The sequence below is a fragment of the Phyllostomus discolor genome, chromosome 1 (genome assembly GCF_004126475.2).
Source record: "Phyllostomus discolor isolate MPI-MPIP mPhyDis1 chromosome 1, mPhyDis1.pri.v3, whole genome shotgun sequence".
In the NCBI taxonomy this organism is placed as follows: Eukaryota; Metazoa; Chordata; class Mammalia; order Chiroptera; family Phyllostomidae; genus Phyllostomus; species Phyllostomus discolor.
Genome location: NC_040903.2, coordinates 87,560,200 through 87,580,092, shown reverse-complemented (window position 1 = coordinate 87,580,092; position 19,893 = coordinate 87,560,200). Strand labels below are relative to the sequence as shown.

General features: G+C 37.1%; 1 protein-coding gene across 3 annotated transcripts in view; it reads left to right on the top strand.

Moving 5' to 3' along the window:
* The window catches only part of NFKB1 (nuclear factor kappa B subunit 1), a 128,873-nt gene that overhangs the window by 32,018 nt on the left and 76,962 nt on the right, over positions 1-19,893 (top strand). For 2 of the 3 annotated variants that reach the window (XM_028506770.2, XM_036025951.1), the window contains 3 exons: positions 3,389-3,464; positions 8,003-8,043; positions 12,026-12,124. In XM_028506770.2, the coding sequence (XP_028362571.1) occupies positions 3,389-3,464; positions 8,003-8,043; positions 12,026-12,124 (216 nt within the window). The remainder of the gene's footprint in view (positions 1-3,388; positions 3,465-8,002; positions 8,044-12,025; positions 12,125-19,893) is intronic. The other variant, XM_036025942.1, reaches the window with a different exon arrangement.

Genomic DNA, 19,893 nt, shown 5'->3' with positions numbered 1-19,893 from the left:
GAAACACAAAATATTTATATAAACCTCATCAAATGAAGAGACAGATTGGTGTAGCAAAATATTTATTTAAACCTCATCGAATGAAGAGACAGACCAAAATAGACCTTTTGGACTTAGAATGTGAAGGTCTCTAGGTACATGCTGGCTGCTACTAATGAGTTCTTAAAACTGGAGGAGTCACTTAGCACTCTCTGATCCTCACTTTTCTCCTTTGCAGAAAAGGAGTGCTAACCCCACACTAACAGGTGTTGAAAAGACTTAATGGACAGTGAATGTGCTTTGGGAGCATTAAACTTTTTGTTATATTAGCAGTTATAAAGAGATATGAGTGTCCTTTTTTTCTTTTTCTCCTAGTTTTTTACTTGGAGAAATGTGAAGCCTATAGAAATATTAAATAGTCTAAGGAATCTCTGTTGGTTATTAATATTTTGCTTTCATCTATATATTTTATATTTATGTATACAATAGTTTTATACTAATATATTGTTAGGTGAGCCATTTGAAAGCAATTTTCAGACTCTAGGTATTACAATGGCAATATTAAAATTTTAATATAATGATTCAAGAAATTTATAAACTGCTGAGTTCTATGCGTTCAGCAGCTATTTATTAAGGCAGTATTATGTAGCAGAACATAGGCCAAGGAGGGGATTACAAAAATAAGTGATACATAAACCCTAATTTCAAAAGCTGTTATTCTAATAGAGACAGTGACATAAATAGCTTCATGTGGTGATAAATACTGTAATAGTAGTCGGCACAGAATGGCACAGACATGTTGAAGGGGCACTGCTCCCCGCTGCATGGAGGGAAGAGCAGAGTTGTGGAGGACTCTCCAAACGAAGTCCATGTAGCTGGGATTCAGGAGGTGTAGTTAAACAAGGAGAAGGAACGCATGGCTCCAGGGCACACCCTGGGCCAAGATTCATAATCTTTTCACACTTAATCTTCAGTAGCAACCACCTAAAAAATCAATTTCCCAAATTTGCACATGCAAACAATCAGTCAGAAAAGTAAAACCCAAAGTGAAATACTTTTAAGGGGTCTAATTATTGCTTTTTAAAACAAAGTAGACTTACCTAGCACACATTACTCTTGATGATGTTCTGATTGATTTAGAAACAATGAGTATGCATTGCTTTTTACATTAAGGCACTCCTTTTGAACTTTGTTGTAAAAATGGTGATAGAGGATAAATCTAGAAGTATTTTCATTGATTATAGCATGAAAAACATTTGGCCACTCATATTATCAAAAACCTGTGTTTTACCTTTCGTTTTTAATATGCCATCTCTAACAATTAAAGGCAAAATCTAACCAGCATCAGAGTTGATTATTCTTGGTTTTAGACCATTCTTTCCTGTTTATGTACAGGAAATCTTATCAACAAGAGATGCCACAAAAGAGTAAAATCTGCTAAAAACATTCATTTCAAAAGTTTTTCTTATGTGGGCATTTTTGTGATCGGTAACAGGGGTGGGGCATGCTCTCATATTTCCTTTTTTTTTTAGGGGAAAAGTCCTTGAAATTTGGGTATTTTCCCCTTGTCTCAAGCTTAATGGTATATATTTCCAGAAGTTGACTTGTCTTCAGTGAGTTAATCTCAGCATTACAGCAGACTCTGGAATTTGCTCTCCACCTTTAACCTAATACACAAAGCAGGCTGCACACAACACAGCTGCTCTCTTCTTTGTCTGAGGTGGAGTGCGTGTCTGTCTCCTAAGCTGGGTGTTTTTGCCCTCTAATCATTTTAACCACCTACAGGACCATAGGAAATATTTTTTTTCTGCTTGGTCATCTTTTCTGCTCTGATACTTTCTGCTCTGAGAATACTGTGTAAGGTGGGGCCCGTTTTTACAATAACATGTTTTTTCAATCTTATGTTTCCTTTTCAGCAAACAAAAGCATAGATGAACTTGACTCTTGAGCAGTGAAGTAAAGCACATTTATTGTTCTTGAATTGAAAATCTGCATACCTCACAAAGGAATGTGAAGTGGTCTTTATTCAAACACTGTTTATTACTCTTTATTTAACTAAGCATCTAGGTTCAACCACCTAGTAATAAGGGGAAAAGGTAAATTGTAATACTGGTTATTTCTTCAAACGCCACATCCAGAACACTTACCAACTAGCATATCATAAAAAGTGAAATATGGCTGGTTTCTATTTTGTCCACAAACATTTTCAACAGAAATATCAATTTGAAGTCTCTGCTAAAGTAAATGGAGAGAAAACTTTTTTCTTGGGATAAGTAATTATTATTGACATATGAAAATAGAATGTAATTCCATCAAAATATATTTCATGCCCAGAAGAAAATATGTTTCTCTTGATGCTGTAACAAATTACCTCAAATTTAGTAGTTTATAACAATACAAGGTTATTCTATTATAATCTGGAGGTCAGAAATCTAAAATCAGGGAGTTGGCAGGGCTGCTTTCCTTCTGGAAACTTTCATTTCCTGGCCTTTCTGAGCTTCCAGAGGCTGCCTGCATTGCTTGGCTTGTGCCTGTGACCCCTTCCATCACTCCAGCCTCTCACTCCTATTGCCACACCTCCTATTACTCACTTTGCTATCCCGCATCCCTCTTATCAGGCCCATCTGGATAATCCAGGAGAATCTCCCAGTCTTTAGATTCTTACATTAATATCTGCAGAATCACTTTTGCTCTGTGAGAGAGTATTCACACATCCTGGGGATTATAATGGATGTGGATGGCTTTGATGGCATCATTCCTCAGCCAACCACACGCACTAAATTCCAGGTAATTTTGCGTTGTGCTAGGTAAATGAAAGTTAAAAAAAAGTGAGGGAGCCCAGTGCTCAGTGTCCTGCTTCTTGGACTGTAAGTAATATTTTTTGTTTTCCTGTATAGTGTTCCAGGCTGATGTCTCATTCTTTCAGGCATTGAAGTTGAATGTCTAGAGTAGGGGTTTATTTATTACCATCATAAAAGAAGTATAGATTTCTAGGATTATATTCTTATGCTTATATTTCTGAGAGAGTATGAGCTTTGCCATTCATTCAACAAATGTTTATTAAGTGTCCACTGTGCGATAAACACAGACCGGGCCCTGAAGATGAACGAGTGAAGCAAGCTGCCTCTGTGCACTCTGCCACTGGGTCCTCCTCCTCATGTGCCTTCGTCGCAGATGCAGATGCAGATGCACAGCCCAGCCCCATATGAAGTTGCATACACAGGAGCGTTTAGCTAGGTCTCCTGAAGGCATTTTTAAAATCCTGATTTGAAATATTTTCAGGTTTTTGTTATTTGGCTTTAGTTTTGTTTTGTTTTTTCCTGTAAATAAGTTTTAGGTGTACTAACTTCAAATGTTTAATACAGTATTAGAAAAAAAAGATCGAAAATTTTAATTTTCTTTGTTACAGATGTTTCATTTGGATTCTTTAAATCATACAATATTTAATCCAGAAATATATCAACAAGAGATGCCGCTGCCAACAGGTAAGAAGACTCCTTGCTCCCACTCACTATCCTCTTGTTTTGCTGTTACTTTTCGGATTTGCTAAATTCCAGATTTGCTAATAGTTTCTTTTAGAAAGGTAGTGATGTATCTATCTATAAAGGAAATGGTGATTATGTTCTAAAAAGCAACCTTTTAGTATATTTTCATGAAACATACTTGCACAAAATCGTTTCATCCCCATTACTGCTGGGTAAATTGTGGCTTATTTACCTAGCAATGGTTGCTAATATCTGCTAGGATAGTTTAGAAGGAACTTCTTCACTCAAAATAAGGATTCCCCTTTTAACCAATCTGTCTCTGGGTTATTTTTAACTCCTTTTTGCTTTGTCTCAGACTCAGGCAGTCTCAACTCCTTAGATCTATTCCAAAAACACTGCTTGAGTGCCTGTTGTGTTTGCCAGTTATTGGGGAAACAAGTGTACAAAAATCATGAAAATTGGCTCAGTTGTAAAATCATCTTTTTAAAAAGCTTTTAGCTTTACATTCTGACCAGTTCAATAAAACACATGATAATTACCCTTCCTTCTAACATGATTGTGTTAATTATCCCCATCCACAAATTGTTTAATCTCATATGAGTGATTTTAAAAATCAACACATTTAGTCTCTTTTTTTAATTGATTCATATATGTGATGGCTATTCTATTTATTTTTTTATTTTTTTCAAGTTCATTTTTCAAGTTGTTTTTTTCTGTTACCATTTATCCCTCCTATATCCTCTTCCACCTCTGCCCCGCCCAGTCACCACACTGTGTTCTGTGTCCATGAGTCCTCCTTCTTATGTGCTCCTCACATCACTAACAGGACTGAACAGACATTCAGACGCAGTGTGAGTAAATAAATAATGGAGGTTGTATGTAAAACGGAGTTTTGTCATCACTGAAGTGGACGTCAGCTCTTTGATTTACCATGGACTTGGTTGGCCTCATTGGGAGACTTAATCCAATTTGTATCATTCTCATTTAAAACTGCTATTGTTTTCCTGGTACTTTTCACTTTTTAGATCAGAATGTTTTTCTGCATTTTTATCTCTATTATTTCTAGCAGTTCATGGGAGGAAAATTATCTGCTATACTTTCACCTTCACTATCAAAACATGTATTGATGAGGTTTTTCTCTTTACCCCACAAAACATATTTCGTAGACTGCTGTATCTGATACCCTGTGAATTGCTGTCCAATTTGAGCTCTAGGTCAGCTTCCTGTGAAGAACAAGTAAATATCTTGGTAGCTTCTGTGTTTCCTGTGAACTTTTAATTTTGGGGCTCAAAATATTTTTCTTAGTCCTTATTGAAAATATAAAAAACTTAGCTCCATTCAATGCTTTGTAGATGCCAAACAGTAGCCTGAGGCAGATGCTCTCATAATGTTTTTATTTCATCAAGTTTATGGAGGTAGAAATAAGATTGCCAAAAGAACCATCTTAGTAAATATTCTGTGATCAGAGCTTCACATTGTAGAAATTAATTTATCATAATATTAGAAAAACTTTTAAAATTATACCAAAAAATATTGTTTCTCAGTTATTACTTCATCATTTTTATTGTTATTTTTCCCTCTCTTTTGCAGTAGCATAGTCAAATTTTTACAATCCAAGATATGTGAGATTTTATTCATGTTTTAAAGGGGTAAAAAGATTATGGAAACCAATACTGTAATTTTCACATTGGACTGTTCTATCTTGTATCTTTCTTGAAATCAAAAACAATAGGTAGTTCTACTGCTTGTTAAAAACTATGGGATATAGTACAACTGTTAAGTCTCTAACATTATGCTGTATTTTAAATTTCTCTGTATAGTGGGTTGTTACTTCATTGGATAGACACTTGACCAAAGGAAAATCATCATGAAAACAAATACATACATATGAAATCCAATTTTCTAGTTGATTTAACTTTTGAGTATGTTCCCTGAAAGAGAAAAATGACTTCATTTCATTAGTAAAATTCCTAAATCTTGAAATTTCACCTTGTTAAAGGAAATTTAATTATTCAGCAAAAATAATAGAAAAACTTCAAGTACTAGGGTCAATAGTGAATGAGATACACCTGTGACTAATATCGAATATCAACTGTAATTAAAAAATAAAATATATTGGGTTGGCCAAAAAGTTCATTTAGGTTTTTTTGTAAAATGAAAGGCACATTTCTCATTTGCACCAACAGCTTTATTGACTTGGATATTTTGAGTATGTTGGATGTCTCCCATGTGGTATAACATTGATTGTTTTCTGTTATGTCTTGATTTGATCACTATCAACTTCAACTGGTCTACCCAACCGTGGAGCGTCGTCCAGTGAGAAATCTCCATCCTGAAACTTTGCAAACCATGTTTGAATGTGCTGACATGTTCAATCAGTCACAGCACCTTCTCCATACACTGCTCAAATCTTTTTTGCACTTCAGTGGCGTTTTTACCTTTCTTGAAATAATAAAATATAATATGCCAAAAATATTGCATATTTTGTTCACCTTCAATATTGAAATGGCTACACAAAAATTCACCGATTTTGATAAGTTTTTTTAATGCATACTCATATGACACTGATATGTCACAATGCAATCCAACAAAATTGTTTCAAATGAAGTTAGAGACAACTAAGCTCTACTAGAGCCATCTTATGGAAAAGACCTGACGAACTTTTTGGCCACCCCAATCATTATTTAATTAATAATAAATGAGAGACTTGAAGTTTAATGTAAATGCTCAAACTCCCCTATATCTACCATGGCTTCAAAATACTGCTTTCTTAGAGGCCTTTGTTCATAATACACTCTAGAGGGAGTTTGCTTATGACTGTATTTGTTACATTGATGTACAAGCTGTATGTTACTTGTGTGAAAATATTTCTCTCTTACTGGTCTTACGTGATAAAAAATTAAATTCTAGCCAGGTTTTAGAATCTTAAAACTGCAGTTTCTTTTCTAAAAGTACTTTAAAACGTCCAGGGATGGATTTTATATAGATACTAAAGATAATTTACCTAAAGTATGCTACATTGGCCACTTTCCATATTTCCTTTCATTTATATGTTTTACTTCAAATTCAGTAATTTTTCAACTTCTTTTTAAAAGATTTTATTTATTTATTTATTTATTTATTTATTTATTTTTTAGAGAGAGGGGAAGGGAAGGACAAAGAGAGGGAGAGAAACAATGTGTGGCAGCCTCTTGTGCACCCCCTACTGGGGACACGGCCCACAGTCCAGGCATGCGCCCTGACTGGGAATCGAACTTGCAACCCCTTTGTTAGCAGGCAGGCACTCAGTCTACTGAGCCACATCAGCCAGCATTTTTCAACTTTCTTGTAAAATTCTTGAATTTGTTTCCTACAATTCTCTAGCCTTAGTCTGATTCATCGTAAAACTGAGAGAATAAAAATAATTTCTCTCTTAAATCAGTAGTTTATTTTTTATTTCAACCTGAAGGTATTTAATTCTTCATAAATTCACTTATCTAAAATAGACCTTAAACTTCTGGCTAAGAGACAGTGAAGATTGAAAATGGACACAAACATTCTCTTAGTTGTTTTTTTTTTAGTACCGAACTTTTAAATTTAAATTTAAACAGGTGAGAAACACCATATGTCTTTATTGAAGAGCTATGGGTTATTACACTTTTGACATAAGACCCCCCTGGGGAGCTTAGGGACTTTCTCATTTTGAAGAAATTTATATTTATACTGTCAGAGGTTCTGATTTTCCTTTGAGTTTCCAAAGTCAGATATAATCAGTATTTGGATTAAGCTTCTAGTTTTCTTTATGTTTTTATAATGATTAATTGTATGCACCTATTTTTAATTAAATTATTTTCAGGATTTTACAAAATGCTCATGCTTTTTGGGAATAGAGTTTATATCAGAGCACAGTATTCAGAAGTTGTATACAAGCATCAAAAGCTATGGATTACTTAGAAAAGTTCACCATATCTAATAGAACAAATTAAATTTGGGAGGGTGGGGGAACAAGCTAGCAGTTAGGGAATGAAGGCAATATTTATGGATTCAGGTAAGAGAAAGGAACCAGAAATGTAGTGTAAGGAAAAGCAGACAGCCTGAGACCATTGTCTGTATTTTACACTTGTAGGTGCCAGCTCAGTCTCGAAATTTCAAGGGAAGCACATTCCCTCTGAGGAAAAGAAGTCAGTATCTAATGGTGTGAGGCAAAATGAAATGTCATAGAGTCCAGGAAGTTGTTGCTGCTTTTGACTGGTATTCGTACCATTTTTAAGATGCTGTGTTAGTACAGGATTATGAAGGCTGTTAACATCTTGCCCAGCATCAGGCCCCCTGTTGGGCTGTGCAATGTAGCTTTTCTAAAGGTGTAAGGCTATTAAAATAAGGATACATTTGATATGCAAATGAGAAGGATACATTATATCATTGTGGAATTTTAGCTAAAACATTTTAATTGAAACCTCTATTTAAAAATATAATTTCAGCTTTTTACTTGCTTAATATTTTATACCAAATTTGAAAGCCTCACAGTCTTTTGATTTGTTTGTTGTTTTTGTTTTTAGCAGATGGCCCATACCTTCAAATATTAGAGCAACCTAAACAGGTAAGAAGATTAAACGATGGGCACTTTCTCTTTAAATGTTAGATTGATAAGTCTAATATTAATATCTTAAGCACCAAAAAATAGTAACTGAATTTTGTGAAGGAAGTAGCTTATCTAGAAGGTCAACATCATGCCCACGTATGTAACAACTTCATTCATCCATTTTACATTTCTCTCTGTCATTTTTCAGACTGTCTTGATCCTCAATATGTAGTTCTGCCAAACTGCAGTTAATTATAGATCTTTGGTGTCTTACTATCTCTACCAACCTTGCCACTCCTAAAGAAGATAGGTTCTTTCCATCATACTGAAATACATGCAGCTCACATATACAGAGTTAACATCCATCAATCATGTCCATGCATGTGAAGTACTTATTAGCCTTCCTCTTACCTTTAGTAGCTCCAGCCTTTTCTACTCTCTCTTTGGAACATGTACCCTAAGATACTAAACCACCCATGGGAGATGGTATCAGAATGGACAATTGAGTTCCCTCCTTTCTGGCATTAACTTTAGATTCAGCCTCTTTGGAGTCAGGAGAGGAGGATTTTATTTTCTGAGACTTTTCCTCTTACCACTGGATTCTGTAGAGGATCCCTAGGAATTGAAACAGTGTCCTCACCCTTCTCCAAGTCTGTGGATAATATTGGAAATTCGATGGGACCAATGCTATGGAAGAGGAGGAAAGAGAATCTTTAATATCTGCCTATAGACTTCAAATATTAGGGGCTAGTAGTAATGGTATAGTCCTCTACAGATTGAGGACAAAGTTTGAAGTCTCTGAATGTATGTGCTTACCAAATTTGTGTGACACTCAGGGTGTGCGTACCTGCTGTCCTGCAGTCACATCACCCAGTACCTTTCCTAAATATTTTTAGTAGTTCTGGTGAGTGACTGTAGCACTTTTACATGTTGTAACACTTAACAAATGCTAACTAGGTCAAGAACTTACATAAATAAATCATTTATTGTGGTTTCTATAATCATGACATTGTACATGTATTTGGATTTTGGTCAAATTTAAAGGATATAAATAACTGTGACTGAATAGATGCCTTATAAGGCTGAACTTAGATAAAAGGTTTGGTATAGGGACTGGAATTCCTCATGAGACTTTGGGGCCTTGTTCTAGTTGCTTATAGGTGACACACCCTGGCTCTACAGGCTGCCAGCATGAACTTCCTTTGCTTATGTCCAGTTCCATAGTAAAAAGGTTGTATCTAAGGGGCTTCTCACAGGAGGTTACCAGGTCACTTAGACTCTCCCAGTAGAACTTTATCCCTAAAATTCCATGCAGTGGCCTGGCCTTGTGGAAATGTTTCTGTTGAAAGATCTGGGTAATTTCTGAAACTGAGAAATCAACTAAAAATTATTTGTTTGCATACCAAAACATGTTTCAAATATCCATTTTCATAAGGGTAGCACTATAATGAGAATTTTAAATGCAATTTATTATTATAGGTCTAACACCTAATAAGTTGACATTTATAATTTACCTGAAGGGTTATATATTTTCAAACTGCAAAACTTAATTTACTATATGTGGAGGTGTGAAAGCTCATCTGAGTAAAACCAAGCTTGGTGTTTATTTACTAAGCTGATGTTATTTTGATGTCTGACTTCAGTGAAAGTATGAAGGTTGTATTTAAGTCAGACTTTCTGACCTGGTGGATGTAGCCTTGCCTTTGAGGTTGATGACTCATATTAAGCAAATGGAGTTACTGAGATGAATAGCTGTGGATTTGCAAACCTTTAATCTCAAAAGTTTAGAATCAGAAATGCATCTAGACTACGCATTTCAAGACATCATACCTTCCTTTAAAAAAAAACCCAGTAATTAATTTCCACCCTCAGGTTAAAATTCCTTTAGAACTTTAGATACTCGTATGCAACCATGAAAATATCCTTTTTTTTAAGTTGCGCAAGCAATTAAGACATATCTCTTTACTCATTCTATTTGATACCACTCCCAATAAGATATAAAAGATATATATGCGTATATTTTTCCAAGTGTCCTGAAGGAATTTTGTAATTAAAGATTAGAATTGCTTTATTACATTTTAAAAAATAAAAGTTAGAAAAATGAAATCTCTTTGCCACAATTCTCCCCTGCTCCGACAGAGATGAATCAATGTATAGACTACTAATCTTTAAAATATCCAGTTCCATTGCATGTTATTCAGTGGTGATTACCTAATACTCTTTAAAAACTGTTGAAGTTGTATTGAAATTAAATAGCATTCAAGTAAATTTCTGCCTTTATTCTAGAGGCTAACTGTTGCAGATGCTGATGCTTTTTCATGCTTTTAGAAATTTCATTAAATTTTTAAAATATGCCAACAGCCCTTGTCTACAAAAGGTATAGGGCTGAATTTATAACTTTTTCTTTAGTTTGAATTTTTTGAGAGGCAAAATAGATGGATTGCCCCTAAATGACTAAGCTCACCCCAGAAGCATCTCCTAGTATTTAGGTCCCACTTTATGAGTTAATCATTTGCTCCAAACCTACATATGACTTGAGCTTTTCTTCACTAGGGAGTTTACTTCAGGCCATGTTTGTCCCCTGAAATGTGCTCTAGGGCTGACCCTCTTTGCAAAAATCAGGAAGATCTCAGAGAGTACAGGGACAGACAGTTCCAGATACCAGAGATTTAAATTTGTTCAGAGCCTCTGGACCACTCAGAGACTATTTCCCAAGACCCTACATGAGGAATAATGAAATGCACTGCAGTCTAAGGAGGAGGGCAAAATCTTTACATTGGTCAATGAGCTCACAGCTGTTAAAAGCTTTGTGCTTGCCAGCATCATAGTTGCTATAAGTGTGCAGGGCAGAAGGCCCCTCTGGCTAGTAGTGGGTGAACAGAGCTCCTCATGGCCCAGTGATCTAGCACTTTTTAGAGGAAGTCAGTCCCACAATAAAAGTAAATGAAAGATGAGATTATTACTTAAAGTGATATTCTTTTGGCCAAAGGGTGAATTTGAAAAAAAAAAGTCTGGTTAGTGATGGTTAGTGACTATATAATTATAAACTAACACTACCACAAATTGATTTACATCATTATAAAGTTCAGTCTTTCAAGAAATATGTTCAAAGTTCCTTTAATATGATGATGAGATCCATTCTCATAATTGTCCACATTTTATTCTTTATATGCACATAGGTGTACAAATTATAATTGTTAGCTTTGTAAATCATAAAATATGATTAGAATATAGTTAGAACTGGGATAGACCTTAAAGATAGTTTAGTTTAGTCTTGTATGGGACTTGGGTGTTTTTCAGCCCATAGTAGTTCACATAGTCAAGGGACTTACAGCTAACTCTTCATTCATTTACAACAGTTGTAAAATTCTTGAGTTAATAATATTCAAAGGACCTGCATTTGGACTCTTTCAGTTCAATTAATAGAGAGAGCTTGAGCTTCATAATCATAAAATCAAAACTCTTAATCTTCTGAATTATTGGAAGAAGCTGGCCAAATGTGTTCTACGACACTGACATGCTATACTTAATGAGGCATTTCTGTATTGTCTCCTGAACCAACTGTAATCAGAGTAGATAGAGGAGTTCCTTTAAGTGAGAATCAAAGAAGCATAACCTGGAGTAGTATGGCCAAGTTCCGAGCTTGGCGGCAGCAATTTGCGATGAAGAAGCTCTGTTTCAAACAAGCTGTGGCACGCTGGGTCCAAGGCTGACACTGACTCTTCAGTGCTCCCTCCCCACTGTGCACAGCAGGAGGGTTTCTGCAGGGCTCTGGAAGGGCTTTAAGCCGAAGCAGCTCCGTACACAAGTGCCAGTTAACCTCAGTGTTCATAGTAAGATTATAGGAAAAGTTGTTCTCATTTACACAGTCTTTCCCATATTTCTTGTTTTTTTCTCTCTCATCTAATAAACAAAAGAATTAAAAATTTGTGTATGAATTTGTCCTGATATTTTTTAATAAGTATTTCTCCAACTTGTTGGTTCTGTACTCACTTTGCAGAGAGGCTTTCGTTTCCGTTATGTCTGTGAAGGCCCGTCCCACGGTGGGCTCCCTGGTGCATCTAGTGAAAAGAATAAGAAGTCCTACCCTCAGGTCAAAGTAAGTTCATGGTACCTTTCTATGTGGATTTTGGAAATTTTGATTTTCTAGGTGTGTGAGGAACTGCTTTATATGAATACAATTTGCCTAAGCTGAAATATTCCCAAGATGATTATACTTTTTAAATAGAACTTTATCTCTTAGCAATAGAAGTGACAGATTTTAAAACTTCATTATTATTTCCATTTAGTAGAAATTACTGTATTTTTTAGACTATAAGAGGCACCATCCCCCCAAATTTGGGAGGAATAATGATTGTTAATGCTGCTGTTGAGTTCTGTTTACATTTACATTGGTAAAATATTATGTTATTTATGTTATTAAACATTTTACCACATTTTTTGCTTCAAAAATTTTTTCCTATTGTCTTTTAAAACCTAGGTGCATCTTATAGTCCAAAAAATACATTATTTCAACATTAGCCAACAAACTCTTACTATTTCTTGATCACCTTAAAGGGTTTTTTAATTGTGTACTTCTTAATGCCTCAGTAAGTCTTTGAAAGAAGTGCTTAATTTCAGCTCTTTAGTTTTAGTAGAAAATGGAAGAGATGACTGAGTGTGTGGATTATACACATGGTGTGTAAAGTTATGAATTCAGATCCAGACTGTCACTGTCTGTCTACATGGCTTGATTGAGTTACCCAGTGCGTCTAACCCTCAATACCCTCATGCGTAAAGTGCAGAAGTATTGATGGCCTGTACTTCATAGAGTCTCTGAGAGATTAAATGAGAAAATACATGTACACACACACACAGCCCCCCACAGAGAGCCTGGAAGTACCGTAAGGTCCCTGCTTGAGCAAACGTTGGTCCACACCTGTGGTCTCCCGACTGCTCTGCCTGGGGTGTGTGGGGGTGAGCCCTTTTCACATCTTCAGGTTCTGTCTGTTAATTTAAGAAGACTTTCTTTCTCTAAGTTAATTTGAGTTTTTTATTTCCATAAATGCTGTCGTGTTTCATAGACTGATAATAGTTTTGCAGATAAGTCAGTCACCAGTTACAATCTTGTCGTTTATAAGATTTGTATTTGTTCAGTAATTCAAGGCTTCAGCAAAAGGTTATTAACTTAATTCCTGGTGAGATGTGTGTAGCCCTTAGGATATGACGTACTTTTGGCTTCAGTCTTTTTGGTGGTTTATTTGTGTGAATAGATGAAGAGCAACAGCACAGACCCTTGCTAAAATCCTGACGTAAAGGAAATTTGTCTTTGGTTTTGCCAGGCTTGCATTTTGTTTCTTCCCTTTCCTCCCTCCCCACTTCTAACCCAGGCACTTCTGATTTCTCACCCCTGTTCCAAAACAAAGGCAAAATACTGTGATGTTATTCCTTACCTTTTGAGTGAAACCTACCTATGTTATAGGTATGGGTCTGACTGATCATATGTGCATTTTAAGTCTCCTAGCTCTCCTGTGGACTGAAAGATGTTTTACTTATTCAGGTTGAATATGATACAGTTAGCCTGCAGGAGATGACAGTCTTGTGGTGCCAGGCCTTTAGAATCTAGATGAGGAAAGAGGAGCAGCAATTAAATAAGGGAATTAGCATTGATTAAGCACCAAAGATTGCCCAGTGCTTTGCATATATTACCTCTTCTAATCCTAGTGACAACCCTGGTAGGTTAAAAATGTAGTGCCCATGAGAAAACTGAGGCTCCGAGAGAAGAATTAACTCGCCTTTCTCACAGGATTGGTGGCTCTTTATCCTGCAGCTGACTGTTGCTCAGTGAACTCTCACATGGAATGTGTATATTGGTAGTGCTGTGGGCAGGGCTCTAGGGGACAGGACACAGGTGGACACCGGTGAAATAAGGGACAGAGAATTATAACTCCGGAAACAAGGGAGAGAGGGACTCAGGGGGCAAAGGGTGCTCAGATATTAGGGTGTCAGATCCAGCACTTATCTTGTTAACACATGTGTCCATGTGCCATATATATAAATACTGTTTGTGTTCGTGTGTGTGTTTGTGATAAGGATAATTGAAAGACACATGTTATCAGCATTGACACTGATTATAATTACTGAAGAGTTAACATTAAGAAAAAACTGGGAGGTTTTTTCTGGACTGACTGTCCAAAACTATAAATTATAGTATTTTCATGAACTATTGCTCTGACCTTTTGTGGCTAAATAACAATTCTTGATACTAACAAATACATGACATTGACTTTGTTGTAAATTTATTATCTATTAAAAACTTTATGCATCCATTTATTCTCAGTCTTTATACATCCTTTCTCATGTAGTGATTGCTGCCTTGCATTTATAAAATGATTAGAAATTAACCTAATGGATATAGGTGTTCTTGTCAAATTATAGTTTCTGTATCAGTAAGTGCAATAGTTAGTGGGCAATACAGGTATATATACAACTAATAATAAAAGGAGTCAAAATACAAATGTGTAAATTGGTCATTATTAAACTTCAGCTACAGGTTTATTATTTTACCCATTTATTTTATTCACTAATTCAACATTTATGTATTAAGCATTTAATCCATGTGAAGAAAAGGAAGAACAGTTTAGAGAATCTGTTACAAACTGGCATTGTTCTCCCAGCCTATCATCGCTGACTGAGAGTTTAAATTACTCTGCTGTTCATAACAGTTAAAGGAAGTGATTTTATTTATCTTAGAAGCTCTTGATCCGAAGGATGAGGAGGAGGAAGAGAAAGAGACAACCATGAGATGTTTTTTCCCAGAGCTCTTCTCCCAATATCACTTTCGTTAGTCTTTTCATAATGGCTGCCTCAGGGTGACCTTTCAGTTTACAAGATTTTAAATCCCTTTTCCCTGTAAAATTTAGGCAGAGGAAAGGCTCACTCTCAGTGTGTATCTCTTATCAGGAGGATTTTTACAATGGCACCTGTCTTCTGCAGTAGTTAACTAGACACTGGCACTCTGTGAGACTAAGGGAAACAGTGGGACAGGCACACCTAGATCAGGGTTTCTCAAACTCAGCACTGTTGATATTTTGGGCCAGAAAACGCTGTTGTAAGGGGCTTTCCAGTGCATCGTAGGATATTCAGCAGTATCCTTGGCTTCTAGCCACTGGGTGCCAATAACATCCTTACAGCTGTCACAACCATGCCTGGGGAGCAAAATCATCTGCTGGAGAACCGCTGATCTAGATGCAGTGTCAGATCGACCTTCATCATTGTTCTTGGCTTACTTTTCTGGTCTAAAGCTGTGGCACATAGGTTATAGAGGATTGCCTAAGCATATTATTGTGCACTTGTACTTTTCCTAGTTATTGGTAGATACTTATTTCCAAGATAATGATAATGGTGACTGTGTAATTTCTCCTGGAATCTCTGAGCTAGTGTCCTTGGATATTAAGGAGAAAGATAGAAAAGAGAAGAAAAAACATCTTAAGTGTTCCAGACTCTACGATAACTGAATATCTAAAGGTGAACATAGGAGTTCTGTTGGCTCTCAACATAAGCTGCTACAGAAGAGAAAGTGAAAGTGGAGATGGGTTCAGTCAAGGCTGTGAACCTGCAGAGCAGTGGTGTTTGAGTGGGCGCATCTATGGAATGGTCCTCATCCACCCTTCTGGTGCAGGGAGGTACAATGGAGAGTGTCCCTTCTTACCCCCAGAATTCATTCTGCAGGAACTTCAGAGGGAGGGTTTTTACATTTACTGGGGAATAAAATAGTATTCCCAAGATTTACATATGCTACATATTTAATAAAGTACATTTATTTGTTCAGGCTTAGCAGCAGAATGTTACGGGCTCTGCTTTCTCCTCACCCATACAGCCTCTTACTCTTCTGTCCACTCCAACCTCCTGCCCTCTTTTCCCATCATGCCACTGCGAGAGCACACCACTCACTTGAGAGGCTGTGAAAGGCAGGTAGTTCAGCATGCACTCGGTCAGATGCAGGCAGCAGCAAAGGGTTAGGGCCAACCTGAAAGCTGTTTGGGTTGGCTGTGGTTTGGGGTGCACACCCCTCACTGCTTTACAGACCACATAAATATTTAACCTGCTTGGCTTACTCTCTTGCTGATTGTCCAAATATACTTCAAATTAAATCATTTTAAAACCAACGCTAATAGGCTATCCCAGTCTTTCTTTTTGTACTGAAGTTTCGTTCCATGTTTAAAATCCTATTTCAGATAAGCTTGGCGTAGGCTGGGTTTAGATGCATGCTTACTATGTCCAGATTATTTCTAGAATCCAGGCTACTGGACCATCTGGTGCGCTGCATGTTTCTCTCTTGTCAGAGAACCCCAGTTAGCTTTCTAGCGTCTTGCTGTGTAAGTCTTCACATTCTGTTTTTAAATTTTTTTTAAATATGAAAGATTTCAAGCATATAGAACATTTTAAAAGCTTATGTAATAAACACAAGATATTATCATCTCAGTTTGATATATATTAACATTTTACCACATTTGCTTCTGAGCACTCTCCCTCTTTCTAAAGTAAAACATAGTCCCAGCTAAAGCCCCACCCACTTATCACTTTTTCCTTTTCCATATATAAACCACTCTTCTAAGCTTTCATTCTCTGAAGGGTTTTTGCTAGCTATATCTTTTTTCAGAGCAAATAGGAGTTAAAGCTGGTATCCACTGGAGATCACGTTCACTTTGGTCCTATTGATTCCTCTTCCTCATCTAGATAAAATGTGTTCATTTACAATATGAGTTTATTTTGACTCTTACAGAAACATAATAATAGACAAAAACCTAGGTAAAGGAAATGTGTAGTCTGTTATGCCTTGCTTTAAAAAAAAGAGGAGGAGGAAGAAAAGCTTCCTGTTGTCAAACATTTAATCATCTATTATGCTGTCCTATAAAGGTTCCCTTAAAGTTCCTCAGTTCTAATTTGATCGGGGAGCTCCTAATGGCAGAGGCGGCAGCAAAGCACAAATGCTTTCCTCGAGGCCATGCTTGTCCCTGCCTGTTTCTGACTCAGCGAGGAGTGCCAGGGAAGGCTCATTTCCCTCTTTTTCCCGAAAGTTATACATGAGATTTTTATTACTCAAACTGCCTTCCTCCTCACAGAGGTGGAGAGTTGCCAAAAGGATCAGCCCCACAGGGCTTCAGAAACCCTCCCTGATTCTCCTCCAGGGTGGCCAGAAAACACCCACTCTCCACTGATGTGACGTCCTCTGGCGAGGCCCACATCATGCTGAGCAAGTCAGCATCAGCGACCCTGATTCCAGATTCAAACAGCTTGCCTGTGGTATTCTTATTTTCTCCTTACTTATAAATATCAAATGCAGTGGACTACTACTTGAAACACAGCTGGTGTAAGTGTAACTATTTTTAATCAAATGTTTCCTGAAAGCTGGTTCTCCCATGTGTTTCATTCCTGAGTGTTTTACATTGAACAGGAGGCATGTGGTAAAATGTTTAAGTTAACAGCAGTTTTTTGTGCCCCCCCCCCGCCAATTAATTTTTTTAAATCAATTCTTGGTGCCGCTCACTTAAAAATCTTAAATAAGTTGCTGTTAAGGTCAAATGAAGACGGGCTGATGCACTGTGGCATTTGAGGCTATCACATATCCTTGCGTAGCCTCCCTCTCCTTTGTGTGGACTAGTCTGGTTTGGGAGGCTTGCCATTTTAAGGATCGAGTTGTAATATCAATTTTAAATAATTTAACCTGACTCCGTTACCAAAAGCAAAAGGGAAGATCAATTAGGAAAGCATATAGAACTTTGTTCATAGCATTTATTAAAATTCCCATCAACATTCCTAAGGCATTCACTGTTTGCATATGTTAGTTAGTAAAGGAAAATCACCATACCCCCATGTACAGAGCCCCGTGCTATTGAAGAGAAGGGCTTTGTAACCCGGATCTCTTTTGGTGGTTTCAGAGAGCTTGTGGACTTCTGACTTTATGTGCATATATACACTTCTAGGGAGATAAGTATAATTTCTTATAAGATTTCAAAGGGGAGGATTCAAACATGCTTTAAAACCAGTGTTGCTAATTGAAAATGGTAGCTAATTGAAAAACTGGTGTATGTATAATGTCTTTTAGGGTTTTTTATTTTTGTACTTTTTAATTTTATATTTATACTTCTGCATTCTTATCCATTTTCAGCAAGTTGAAATACTGCAGGTCGCTAGCACAAAGCCCAGCAAAGCCTCCCCTCACTTCAACTGTAGGGCAGAAAGGAGGGGAGACTTGGTATCAACAGCCAGTAAAGGTGAATGGGTTTCACAGCTTTTTCTGTCTTGCTCTCCATTACAAACCAGAGGAAGCTACTCGTCAGAGGAAACCTCTAGCACATATCATAGCTGTGAAAACTTAACCCCTAGAAATGATTAGAACCATAGGCCGCTTGAATTTACATAGTGTCTGAATTTTACTTATGCTTTTTGTCAGTTGTGGCTTGGTGACCTTTCTCTGTTGGCCGTTCCCATTCTCCCCTACACTCTTCCTTAAATGCAAGAGAGATTATTCCTGGGGCCGTTGTTCATTCTGAAGCAAATCCCTGACAGCCACTTCTAACCCCAGTGGTCCCAGTGAAGGTTGTACAGCATCTCCTCATTCCATTCAGGAACTCATGTCTCATTTACTCACATACTGATTTTTCTTTTTGACAAGGTAAGAATACACCAAAGTACTACAGCCCCAAGTATGCAATACCTCTCCTTCTCAGACAAATTTTTTCAGCCTATCAGCAGGTCTAGATGTGAGGCTGTAAACTACACTGCAGCCTAGGTCTCCTCTCCTCACTCTCCAGGTAGATTCCAGATCAGGATCCTCTGGCCTACGTTTACCTCTCTGAGGTCTCACAGGGGTGGACTGGAATCGCACACAGACTTTCACACAGTGCCTCTGACCTTCAGGTCTCCACCTACCCAACAGAATGATTACAAGAAGAGCTTGCTGAGCTTACTTACATCTCATTAGACCATGACAACAATCCACAGCAGTAGGTCCTATGATCATCATTTGAAAAATGAGGAAATTGAAGCCTAGAGAAGTCATGATACTCCGGGTCTCATGGCCTTTCAGAGATGGAGGCCAAGATTTCAGTTCAAGCGACATGATTTAAGATTCTACACTTCTAACCAGTAATTATCATAATATTAATGGTCTGTGGGGATCCTTCAGATCTGTGGTCCTTAATCATGGGTGTGCATCAGAATCCCCAAGAATTCTAACCACACAGTTGTCTGGGACCCCACTCCACACATGCTATATCACAAAGGGTCATCCAGCCAATCTAGGATTATATGATGATTTCCAAGGACTCGTGTCATATAAGGACAAGATATAACAACAGATGAATGTTGAGATACATCATGGTATAACCAGGGAATAGAATATTCTGCCACTGTTTTAAATAACTATGAAGGCTCTGTACAACATGGAAAACTGCTTATGACCTAAAGCTAAGAAAAAAAGCAAGATTCCAAATAGAAATAGTAATTGCTGACAGGATTTAAGTCAGTAAAAGAGTTGAAATCAAGATTAAAGACAGTGGAAGAAAGAATTATCAAAATGAAAAATAAGTCAAGTAATTGAGTGGGATGTAGCACAGAGAGACAGAAAACTTAAAAGAAAGGATGAGACACAGGGCACAGAAGAATGAGTAACAGGTGTCTAACTGAAGTGCTAGAAGGAGGTAATAAAGATGCAGATTTCTGGTCGTACACTTAGAGTTCTAGGTCTGGGTGAGTTCAAGTGGCTTGAGGACCACACTTTTAGGTTTTAAAGCATTAGCTCTGAAGACAGTGCAGGACTTGGCATGATGGTGATTCCTAGTTTTGCCACTTACTAGCAATGTTGTTTAACCTGGCTAAGCCCCA